This window comes from Babylonia areolata, chromosome 15 (assembly GCF_041734735.1).
Source record: "Babylonia areolata isolate BAREFJ2019XMU chromosome 15, ASM4173473v1, whole genome shotgun sequence".
NCBI classification, from domain to species: Eukaryota; Metazoa; Mollusca; class Gastropoda; order Neogastropoda; family Buccinidae; genus Babylonia; species Babylonia areolata.
The window spans coordinates 4,750,932-4,763,409 of record NC_134890.1 but is presented as its reverse complement, the minus strand read 5'-3'; the positions used below and the strand labels follow the sequence as shown (position 1 = coordinate 4,763,409).

Below are 12,478 nucleotides of genomic sequence, written 5' to 3'. Positions count from 1 at the left end.
TTGGGGCTCGTTAGGTCATCAGTTGGGGCTTGTTAGGTGGTGTCATGCATATGCAGAATCCGAAGAACAGGCAGTGCTGAACAGCCCAGTGATCCAGTGCTAGTGCTGGTTCTCTTCCTGTCTGTGGCTGCAGGTTGCTTAACCCATTCCATGCCAGTGCCTACAACAGTACAAGACATCACCTGGTGTTCCAGACAAGGTGCTTTGCCAGTGCCACAAAGATGCCCACTGATGTCCTGCATCTGTTGCCATTTTTCCTCATGCAAGTTTGGATCAATGAACACAACACTGAACAGCTTGTTGAAGTGTCTGCAGTGTATTTGTATTTGTATTTCTTTTTATCACAACAGATTTCTCTGTGTGAAATTCGGGCTGCTCTCCCCAGGGAGAGCGCGTCGCTATACTATAGCGCCACCCTTTTTTTTTTCTTTGTGTGTGTGTGTATGTGAGTGTGTGTGTGTGTTTGTGTGTGTGTGTGTAAGAACACTGTTTAAATGAGCATTTGTCAGGAGGAAGATCACTTTCTTCTCAAATGATTATTTTATGTGGATGACTCATGAAACAGTTTCCCTCATGTGCAAAAATGGCATCGGAAACTTTGTCCAGCAAAGACAGTGGTCCCGTTCAGTGGATTGGCACAACCTTGCAGGCCGTACAGATGCTTACGGATAGGTATGACGATGGAGATGGGTCTCTCTTTTCTGATGATTTGTTAGAACACAAAGGTGATGACAACGCCAGTGGTGAAACTGTCAGCAACATTCAATGCTTGCTCAGTCATGCTATCAAAGTAGGTAGCATTTTTGAGCAGTTGTTAGTGACTGTCAGTGGGAGAGACAGAGGACTGTGCCTGTGGCAGGAACAGTGTGAAACGAGGGGTCATATGCCGGTCAGAGGGTGTGGAAGGGGGTGTGGCTGTGGACATCAGTGACCTGTTGCTTTCACTGAATCCTGCCAATAATTCATGATCTACTCTGGGAGGGACGCTCACTCAGTCTGGCTCCACAACTAAGCCATTATTGTCGTTAGTAGGGGGCTTAGTAGGTGGTGTCCTAAGTACGTTGAATCAGAACAGGCACCACTGAACACCACTGAAGTGACTCAGCAGTAGTGCAGGGTCTCCTCTGGTGTGTGGCCTCCTGGCAACCTAACATCAATGGTTCTCTGCAGACTGCCGACGCTGAAACTGTGACGGACGAACCCAAGTGTGGTCGTGTATGGGGGGATCTAAATGAGCGGCGTGGGAGTAATGCCACTGAAACGGTGCAGATGATGGGGCAGCAAAAAAAAAAAAAATTAAATTAAAAAAATCCATGATCTTCATGAAACCCAGGGCTGAACGTGCAAAGGACAGGAAACATGTGTTTTGATTTCTTCACACTTTTTTGTCTCTGATCAGATGTCTGACTTGTTTGTAGAGGAGGCACACCAGCATGCAGAGCAGACATTTTGGTCGGCCCAGTTACAATCTGGAGTGAGTGAGTTTTGTGAAAGAGTGTGTGTCTGCAAGAGATGTGGTTGTAATCTTACACTTACAGCCTGTTTTATTTTCATCTGCAGGTATAAACTGACAACAAAAATGTTGCTTCCATTTGCAGTTAGCTTTCTTTTGGGGTGCCATTTTGTTGTATTTGTTGTACAAAAAATATTATAATTTTGAAATGCTTTAGCATTATATGGATATACATTCTTCTTCTTCTTCTCATTATTATAAGCACTATATGTTTTACATTTTTTATACATTTTCTTTTACTGCTATTATTATTATGTTGTTGTTTTGTTTTTTCTCCCCTGACAGAATGGGCTTTGTGCTGCACTCCGAGAAATGCTGCGGCATGGCCAAAAGCCACGCCAAGTTCGGCCACGGCCACTCCCACGGCCACGGCCACAGCCATGGCCACGGCACCAACAGCAGCAGCACTGGTGGCTACGACTACGAGCCGTTGGACGTGGCACCGGGGCAGGAAGGGAGAGGGGAGGAGGGGGAGGGGGAGCGGGGGGAGGAGCCTCAGCGACACAAGAACATCAACGTGCGAGCGGCCTTCATCCACGTGGTGGGCGACATCATTCAGAGCCTGGGCGTGCTGGTGGCCGCTCTCATCATCAAGCTCAAGGTGGGTCATGTGATGGGGGTCGGAGGTCATGTGATGAGGGGGGGGGGGGGGTGTTCAGGGGTCATGAGATGGTGTCAGGGGTCATGAGATGGGGGTTGGAGGTCATGAGATGGGGGTCAGGGGTCATTTGATGGGGGTCAGGGGTCATGTGACAGGGGTAGGAGGTCATGTGATGGGGGCCAGGGGTCATGTGGTGATTGTCAAGGTTGTTGGGTCTGTTAGTGTTCACATAATCCATCAAACACTGAAACAGGTTACATGAGTTAAATATGTGCATGTGATTTTTCGCTTGTATTTACACACAAAAGGGGTTGAGGAGGTAGTTGGTCTGGACATATGTTGACCTAGGAGACTGAAACAAGGTTGTCTCCACCTGGTGCCTCCACTAATATTCAAACCCTGGACCCTCAAGTTGGAAGTCCAGCACACTGAGTACTCAGCTTTTGGGCCCATCAGACTGGTTCTCCAATGTTTAACCTTCTGTCTCTTGAACTGCTCCCAGTAAGGACATGTTAAAAGGGTTAATAATCAAACCTACCATGGTTCAAGTGTGTATGTCTGTGCATGTGTGTGCACATCTGCAGAGGGGAAAGTGCAAGAGATTGTTGTGTTTTGTGGTTTTGCTGGTCGTGTGCACTTTTTCCTGTCGAGTGAGCTCTGTTGGAATCACCGTTAGTGCCATGAGTTTGGTGTTGACTGCCAGCTGTGTGTGGACATACTTTGAACATGATATATCACACCTGTTTCACACCCAGGGCTGTAGGAATCACCACCCAGAGCACGACTCTGTGGTCTGACGGATGTTCGTCTAATTTTGAACATAGCAGTTCAGCTTTCTTCAAGTTGAAAGCACGTCTGTGAGGAGCTGATCTCTTTTTATTTCTGTATTGTTTTCATGTTGATGTTGATGCTGGTCGTTTGGACAGGAAGATGACCATGACTTCAGTGTCAGATGGAGGGTCTGTGACTATGGGTGTGGAGGAGAGAGGTGAGGCCAATCTGGGCCAAGAAAGCTCGCCCACATGAGACGTTGGGTAGGTGTTCTTGAAGAAGAGTTGAAAGTAGCTCATGCCTTGCGAGCGGTGCGTTTCTTCTGAGCTGTTGTGCGTCTTGTTTTCTGCTGCTTATGCTCCATTACTGATCCTGTTTCATCATGTTGGGCAGTTCAGAGCAAGTGATTCTCTGATACTGGGGTTGATGTTGAGGTCTTTGAGGAACACTTTGAGGCGGTCTTTAAAACATTTATTCTGCCCTGGTGTTTGCCCCGGCTCATTTCTCCATACAGCAGCTGTTTTGTTTTCCTGCACATTGTGCACCAGACACACATTGTGCACCAGACACACATTGTGCACCAGACACACACATTGTGCACCAGACACACACATTGTGCACCAGACACACACATTGTGCACCAGACACACACATTGTGCACCAGACACACACATTGTGCACCAGACACACACATTGTGCACCAGACACACATTGTGCACCAGACACACATTGTGCACCAGACACACACACATTGTGCACCAGACACACACACATTCTGCACCAGACACACACATTGTGCACCAGACACACACATTGTGCACCAGACACACATTGTGCACCAGACACACATTGTGCACCAGACACACATTGTGCACCAGACATACACACATTGTGCACCAGACACACATTGTGCACCAGACACACACATTGTGCACCAGACACACATTGTGCACCAGACACACATTGTGCACCAGACACACACATTGTGCACCAGACACACACACATTGTGCACCAGACATACACACATTGTGCACCAGACACACACACATTGTGCACCAGACACACATTGTGCACCAGACATACACACATTGTGCTCCAGACACACATTGTGCACCAGACATACACACATTGTGCTCCAGACACACATTGTGCACCAGACACACATTGTGCACCCACACACATTGTGCACCAGACACACATTGTGCACCAGACATACACACATTGTGCACCAGACACACATTGTGCACCAGACACACATTGTGCACCAGACAATGTGCACCAGACACACACATTGTGCACAAGGCACACATTATTTTTGAGAATAATCAAAGAGAAGATTTATTGTTTGAAATTAGGTATTTATTGCACTCTCTATTTGTGAAGGGTACAAATGTTGATTTTTGTTGGATACCATCCCACACTGGATTCCGTTATAACGACCAAGCAGACAGGGCAGCAAAAAGGGGAGCAAAAAATCATATAGATAGTATAAAAGTATATTGCCCATTGTCATACAAGGAAATAAGCAATATACTAGAAAGAGACTTTTATAGGTGCTTGAATTCAAGTCTAAAACCTCGTCAGTTGACTCTCTCAGACTTTGGTCCGATTCGCAGACCAATTCTGAGTTTAGCTCTCAGACTATTATCAAATTCATTACGGACCAAGTATTGTTCTAATGTCAAGTGCATATGCTTTAGTAACCTGACAATTGAGCATATAATTTTTCACTGTAGCTTGATGAAGCCTTTTGCACACGAAAGTGTGCCTTCACAAGTGACCGAGAACGTTGATGTTTTTGACTTTTTGCATTCATTATCAGTTGTTTCGCTTGTCAGTTAAACGACTTCTCTTTTACGAAGTCCTTTAAGTAATTTCCTGTAACTGTATTTAGAGGGTTTTTTTTTTTTTTTTGGTTTTTGGTTTTGTTTTTCTTCCAAATTTCACCCACATTTTTGCCCAGTTTCCCCCAACCCTCCATTCATCCACATCTCCCACCCCTTCTAACCGATAATACTCAGATGTATTCATAAATACTTTAACAAAATGTCTTCAATCACCGGTATGTGTGGCGGGACATTAAACAAAAAATTCCTCCACACATTGTGCACCAGACACACACATTGTGCACCAGACATGTCCACCAGACACACATTGTGCACCAGACACACGTTATGCACCACACACACATTGTGCACCACACACACGTTATGCACCACACACACACACATTGTGCACCACACACACGTTATGCACCACACACACATTGTGCACCACACACACACATTGTGCACCAGACACAATTTGTGCACCAGACATGTGCACCAGACACACATTGTTCACCAGACACACGTTATGCACCACACACACATTGTGCACCACACACACACATTGTGCACCACACACAATTTGTGCACCAGACATGTGCACCACATACACATTGTGCACCAGACACACATTGTCCACCAGACACACACATTGTGCACCAGACACACGTTGTGCACCACACACACATTGTGCACCAGACACACACATTGTGCACCAGACACACATTCTGCACCAGACACACGTTGTGCACCACACACACATTGTGCACCAGACACACACACATTGTGCACCAGACACACACATTGTGCACCAGACACACACATTGTGCACCAGACACATTGTGCACCAGACACACATTGTGCACCACACACACATTGTGCACCAGACACACACATTGTGCACCAGACACACACATTGTGCACCAGACACACACACATTGTGCACCAGACACACCCACATTGTGCACCACACACACACACATTGTGCACCACACACACACACATTGTGCACCAGACACACACACATTGTGCACCAGACACACACACATTGTGCACCAGATACACACACACATTGTGCACCACACACACACATTGTGCACCAGATACACACACACACATTGTGCACCACACACACACACATTGTGTACCAGATACACACACACATTGTGCACCAGACACACACACACATTGTGCACCACACACACACACATTGTGCACCAGATACACACACACACATTGTGCACCAGACACACACACACATTGTGCACCACACACACACACATTGTGCACCAGATACACACACACACATTGTGCACCACACACACACACACACACATTGTGCACCACACACACACATTGTGCACCAGATACACACACACACATTGTGCACCAGATACACACACACACACTGTGCACCAGACACACACACACACTGTGCACCAGACACACGTGTGAACAAAGTGAACAGACTGAAGGAGGGGGAATGAGGAGGACCACTGACATCACAGTAAACACAGCTGCTGTGTGTCGTGCAGAATAAGTGTGAAAACACAAACAGCAGACAGTGAACAATACACAAGGAGACCCATTTGTTTGTACAATATTTCATCTGTACATGCACAATGAATTATATGAAACCTGTGACACATTTTCTGAATGATCAAAAATGCAAATGTATTATTGAGAAACAAGCACATTGTGTGGGAATTGATAGAATCTAATTGGAAGCTGTGTGTCCACTTTGGTGATTACTTTAAATTAAGGGATGCTTGTTATCATTACCACCATCACAGCCACCACTACCGTGGTCATTAATTGAATTGAATGCTGCCCCCACCCCTACTTGTGTTTATTAATGACTGTTTTTCTGTTGCCCCAACTATATGGACTGGAACTTGATTAAAGCAGAGAGTGTCTTGCCCAAGTTACATCCCAGCTCTCTCGGCCAAGAGGGTTTTAGGACAGTCGGTGTTGGGATGGTTCCCAAAGGCCAACTAGCCCCCAAGGATGCAGCACTAAAAGCCAGTGCAATTTTGCCTCCTAGTTTGAGAGTCACAGTCCTTCACAAAAGACTAAGCTGTAAATGATTTCTCATTGAAATGGAGAAACCATTGATAATACAGCTCTCACTTTGCTGTTGGCCCAACTGTAAACTGTCAATCTGTCAAAGGTATTATATATATATGTCATTTTTTTCAGCATGTGTTTGTTGTGTTGTTTCCATCAGCCACACAACAGATGTGAACAGTCATTTTGTGACCTGTGTGTCGCTACATTAAGCAGTGATCTGATGGCTAACATTAAGCATTGATTTGATGGCTGACAGTAAGCAGTGGTTTGTCGGCTAACAATAAGCAGTGGTTTGTCAGCTAACAGTAAGCAGTGGTTTGTCGGCTAACAGTAAGCAGTGGTTTGTCGGCTAACAATAAGCAGTGGTTTGTCGGCTAGCAATAAGCAGTGGTTTGTCGGCTAGCAATAAGCAGTGGTTTGTTGGCTAACAATAAGCCGCTAACAATAAGCAGTGGTTTGTTGGCTAACAGTAAACAGTGGTTTGTCGGCTAACAATAAGCAGTGGTTTGTCGGCTAGCAATAAGCAGTGGTTTGTCGGCTAGCAATAAGCAGTGGTTTGTTGGCTAACAGTAAGCAGTGGTTTGTTGGCTAACAATAAGCCGCTAACAGTAAACAGTGGTTTGTCGGCTAACAATAAGCAGTGGTTTGTCGGCTAGCAATAAGCAGTGGTTTGTCGGCTAGCAATAAGCAGTGGTTTGTTGGCTAACAGTAAACAGTGGTTTGTCGGCTAACAATAAGCGGCTAACAATAAGCAGTGGTTTGTTGGCTAACAATAAGCGGCTAACAATAAGCAGTGGTTTGTTGGCTAACAATAAGCGGCTAATAATAAGCAGTGGTTTGTTGGCTAACAGTAAACAGTGGTTTGTCGGCTAGCGATAAGCAGTGGTTTGTTGGCTAACAATAAGCGGCTAACAATAAGCAGTGGTTTGTTGGCTAACAATAAGCGGCTAACAATAAGCAGTGGTTTGTTGGCTAACAGTAAGCAGTGGTTTGTCGGCTAACAGTAAGCAGTGGTTTGTCGGCTAACAATAAGCAGTGGTTTGTCGGCTAACAATGAGCAGTGGTTTGTTGGCTTACAGTAAACAGTGGTTTGTCAGCTAACAATAAGCAGTGGTTTGTCGGCAATAAGCAGTGATTTGTCAGCTAAAAATAAGCAGTGGTTTGTCGGCTAACAATAAGCAGTGGTTTGTTGGCTAACAATAAGCAGCTAACAATAAGCAGTGGTTTGTTGGCTAACAGTAAACAGTGGTTTGTCGGCTAACAATAAGCGGCTAACAATAAGCAGTGGTTTGTTGGCAAACAATAAGCAGTGGTTTGTCGGCTAACAGTAAGCAGTGGTTTGTCAGCTAACAGTAAGCAGTGGTTTGTCGGCAATAAGCAGTGATTTGATGGCTAACAGTAAGCAGTGGTTTGTCAGCTAACAGTAAGCAGTGGTTTGTCGGCAATAAGCAGTGATTTGTCGGCTAACAGTAAGCAGTGGTTTGTCAGCTAACAGTAAGCCGTGGTTTGTCGGCAGTAAGCAGTGATTTGTCAGCTAACAATAAGCAGTGGTTTGTCGGCTAACCGTAAGCAGTGATTTGTCAGCTAACAGTAAGCAGTGATTTGTCGGCTAACAGTAAGCAGTGTTTTATCGGCTAACAGTAAGCAGTGTTTTGTCGGCTAACAGTAAGCAGTGTTTTATCGGCTAACAGTAAGCAGTGTTTTATCGGCTAACAGTAAGCAGTGATTTATCGGCTAACAGGAAGAGTGGACCTGTATTGCATTGCATGCTGCCCCACCCCCACTGGTGTTCATAAATGAGTGTTTTTCAAGTTGACAGTGATTCAAAGCCAGGTGGTGCCGAGGAAAACACCAGCTGTTCATGTTTTTGCTTGTTTCATTGGTTTGCTGAAACCTTAGCAGGGTAAAATGGAGCTGTATCCAAATTGATCTCTTGCTGAGTGAAAGTGACAGGGGCAACACCGTAGTGCCCTTGTGGAAAGAAACGTGTTCCACATGTGTTGCTTGCACAGCTTTCTTTCACAGTTGTCCGGATATGGTGTGTGTTTGTGTGTGTATGTGTGTGCGCGCACTATGGATGCTGCAATACGTAGCCTAGAAATGAGTGTGTGGAGGAGGGGGAGTGGGGTGGGGTGCAGGGTAATGTGTGTGTGTGTGTGTGTTGGGGCTGATATACGTTCATGTGTATACTATTTGATTGTGCTTTCATATCTGTGAAACTGCATGTTTGTTGCATATCTGTTATGTATGTGTGAATGTGTGTCTGTATGTTTTACATTTATTTGCTTATTTATCATCATTGTTGTCCCTTTTTTCTTTCTTTTTTTTTGTGCGCTTAGAGCTGACTTCATCAAGATTTTGCGCCTTATAAATATTATTGGTAGTAGTGGTAGTATTTTTATGTATTTATCTATTATTTTTTATTCATTTGTTTTATTGTGTTTGTTTTTTTTGGGGGGTTTTTTTGTGATTTTTTTTCTCAAGGCCTGACTAAGTGCGTTGGGTTATGCTGCTGGTCAGGCATCTGCTTGGCAGATGTGGTGTAGCTTATATGGATTTGACCAAACGCAGTGACGCCTCCTTGAGCTACTGATACTGTTAGTGCTACTGCTACTGCTACTGATACTGATACTGCTACTGACACAGAAGTTTTGGGATTGTAATGAACATCAGCACTGTGGAGGTGGACAGAGAGAATTGGACCCCACCTTCATATGCTGAGCTCTGAACAGTTTTTTTTCTTTCTTTTTTTTTTTTTCCTTTCCTTTCCTCTTTTTTTTTTTTTTAATTTAATTTTTTATTTTTTTTTATTCAGGAAGCATGGTATTAAATATTGTATAAAATTGTCACTGTGTGTGTCTGTGTCTGTGGAAGCTCTAGACACAGTTGACATGAAATCTTTGCCCCCATGGCTATAAAAGACTATGGGGCCTTAAGGCCAGACACTACAGTCAAATAACCACTTATTTTCTCTCCGACTATATCTCTCTGTTTTTTTGTCTACAATGTGTATCATCACTTGTGGATCACAAAAAACGTATTCTTAGATTTTTGTGAATACCCGTTGCTATAGAAACAAATCAGTATGGCCGCCAAACAATGTATCAAAGAAATGGGGTTTGTGGTCCATGTGAAGCATGCAGACACTTTTTGTTATGTGGACTTGATACACAATGCCATTATCTTCATTTTCACGCTAGATTGTGTTCATTCTTCAATTATCGTACTTTTTATGAATTTTTGAAATTTTGGGTATTATGAAATCCTCAAAATTTACAATGGGTAAAAAGATTGGAACTGCTATGAATTAAAACCCAGAAAATATTTTCATACATACTCATGACAAACCTTCAATAACATGTCATAAAACAATAATGCAAAGTCTCTTGGTTGTAGGTTTACTCATCATTGAGCAAGTCCAAGGTTTGTTGTCAAGGCCAGAAACTTGATGACTTGCATCAAAACTGAACAAAATATAAACACTTTAGTGATTGAGCAAGCAATCTTTATTGGCAGTTTTTTTCATTGTTAAAGACATCTTTACAGTGGAAAAAAACATATGCATATGATAGAAGAGATGTTCAAGAATCAAAATCCATCAAAAATCCAAATCATGAAAAATCATCATTTTGGTCTCTTTTGTACTGCCGTGTCCCCCCTTAAACTTTAACCTTGTAACCTTTTTCTTGAACTGAAGCAGTCAGGTTTTCTTGTCATTGATTTCTCTGCTGTTGATGATCTTGCACTTGGTTTGGGAAAAGACAGACTGGTTTACATCTTTTCCTCCGACACGGTTTCACCGACATCTATCAAAGTTGGCACACAACATACGATTTCCTGTTGTTTGCCTTTCTCTTGTGGCCCACATATTGGCTGTAGTCATTGCCTGGAAGTAACGTGAATTTAAGCATGAAATAATTGTTTTTAAACAAGAAATAGCATTTACCCAGTACAAAAATCCATACAATATGACAGTCAAGCCAAACAAAAACTGTTCCTTTTCAAATTTCATGCCACTCATTTTCTTTTTCCTGAAACATTAAGCTTCTAACGGCTAAATCATGTTTACGGTTAAAGGTTAAACATCTCATGGACATAGTTTTAAGGCCACCAAAGCAGTGAATTGATGTCCACCGTGTCCAGGACTTGGCATAGGGAGGTGGGGCCCAGTTCTCCCCTTCTGCTGGTTTGAACCTTCCCTGTCTCAAACTCACACTGGAATGAAGCGAGGAAGATGGGAATAAAGGACTTCTCCCAGGGACATAGCATCATGCCGAAACAGGGCCTGGCGCTCTGATCAGTGGTGAACACTGGAACAGGAGTTGAACAACAAACTGATTCTGCCAGTACATCACAGTAGTGTTATGTGTTGACATGTGGATCTGGATACTACATCACAGTAGTGTTGTGTATTGACATGTGGATCTGGATAGTACATCACAGTAGTGTTGTGTGTTGACATGCGGATCTGGATATTACATCACAGCAGTGATATGTGTTGACACATGGATCTGGATATTACATCACAGTAGTGATATGTGTTGACATGTGGATATGGATAGTACATGACAGTAGTGATAAGTGTTGACATGTGGATCTGGATAGTACATGACAGTAGTGATATGTGTTGACATGCAGATCTGGATAGTACATGACAGTAGTGATATGTGTTGACATGCGGATCTGGATAGTACATGACAGCAGTGATAAGTGTTGACACACAGATGTGGATAGCACACCACAGCAGTGTTGCTGTGTGCAGGAGGATGAGAAGTACCGGCTGGCGGATCCCGTCTGCACCTTCTTCTTCTCCCTCCTGGTGCTGCTCACCACCATCAGCGTCCTGCGCGACACGCTCCGCATCATCATGGAAGGTGAAGTAACCTGAAGGGGGGGGGGGGGGGGGGGGTAAGGAAGGGGTGGAGGGAGGAGGAGGAGAGAGGGTGGTGGTGGTGGTGCTGATTGAAGCAGGACTGACGGAGGAGGATCAGATGAGATTCCCCGCATGGTTTGTATTGTTGTGGGTTGTTTCGTCGGTCTGTCCGTCTGTCGTGCGTGTCTGTGATGAAGAGCTGAGGTTAGCGGGATGTTTGTGTGTGTGTGTGTGTGTGTGTGTGTGTGTGTGCGCGCGCGCTCTTGCACAGAAATCATCATGCACTACATATGAACACACATACACACAGACAAACACACACACGCATGCACACACACATGGATACACAAAACACACGCACACACACACATGCACACACACATGTGCACCAGATTAACACACACACATGGATGTACACACACACATGGATGCACACACGCAAGTACATGCACTCACTCACACACACGCACACACACACACACAGAGGAACATAATCTTTATAAAGACATTGAAGTGTGCAGCACCTCTTGCGATCACACAATGTTTTCTGAGATAAAAGAGGAAGAAGAAAGGACATGTGAGAGACAGACAGACAGACAGACAGAGAGAGACAGAGAGAACCAAAAAACAGGACTTGAAAGGCTTCAGTGGGTGTGAACAATAAATCGATGCAGCGTTAGGCTACGCCAGCATTCTTCTTTCATGTTTTTACTTGCTTAAGCATCTTCTCTCTCTCTTAATTTCTCTCTCTCCCTCCCTCTCTCTCTCTCTTTCTCTCTCTCTCTTTCTCTCTCACACACAGACACACTCACACATCTGCCAA

At 44.2% G+C, this 12,478-nt stretch overlaps 1 protein-coding gene across 1 annotated transcript in view; it reads left to right on the top strand.

Moving 5' to 3' along the window:
- Positions 1–12,478, top strand: part of LOC143290147 (proton-coupled zinc antiporter SLC30A2-like) — a 76,195-nt gene that overhangs the window by 50,868 nt on the left and 12,849 nt on the right. Inside the window, exons 4-5 of the mRNA XM_076599448.1 lie at positions 1,799–2,114; positions 11,545–11,656. Of these exons, the coding sequence (XP_076455563.1) occupies positions 1,799–2,114; positions 11,545–11,656 (428 nt within the window). The remainder of the gene's footprint in view (positions 1–1,798; positions 2,115–11,544; positions 11,657–12,478) is intronic.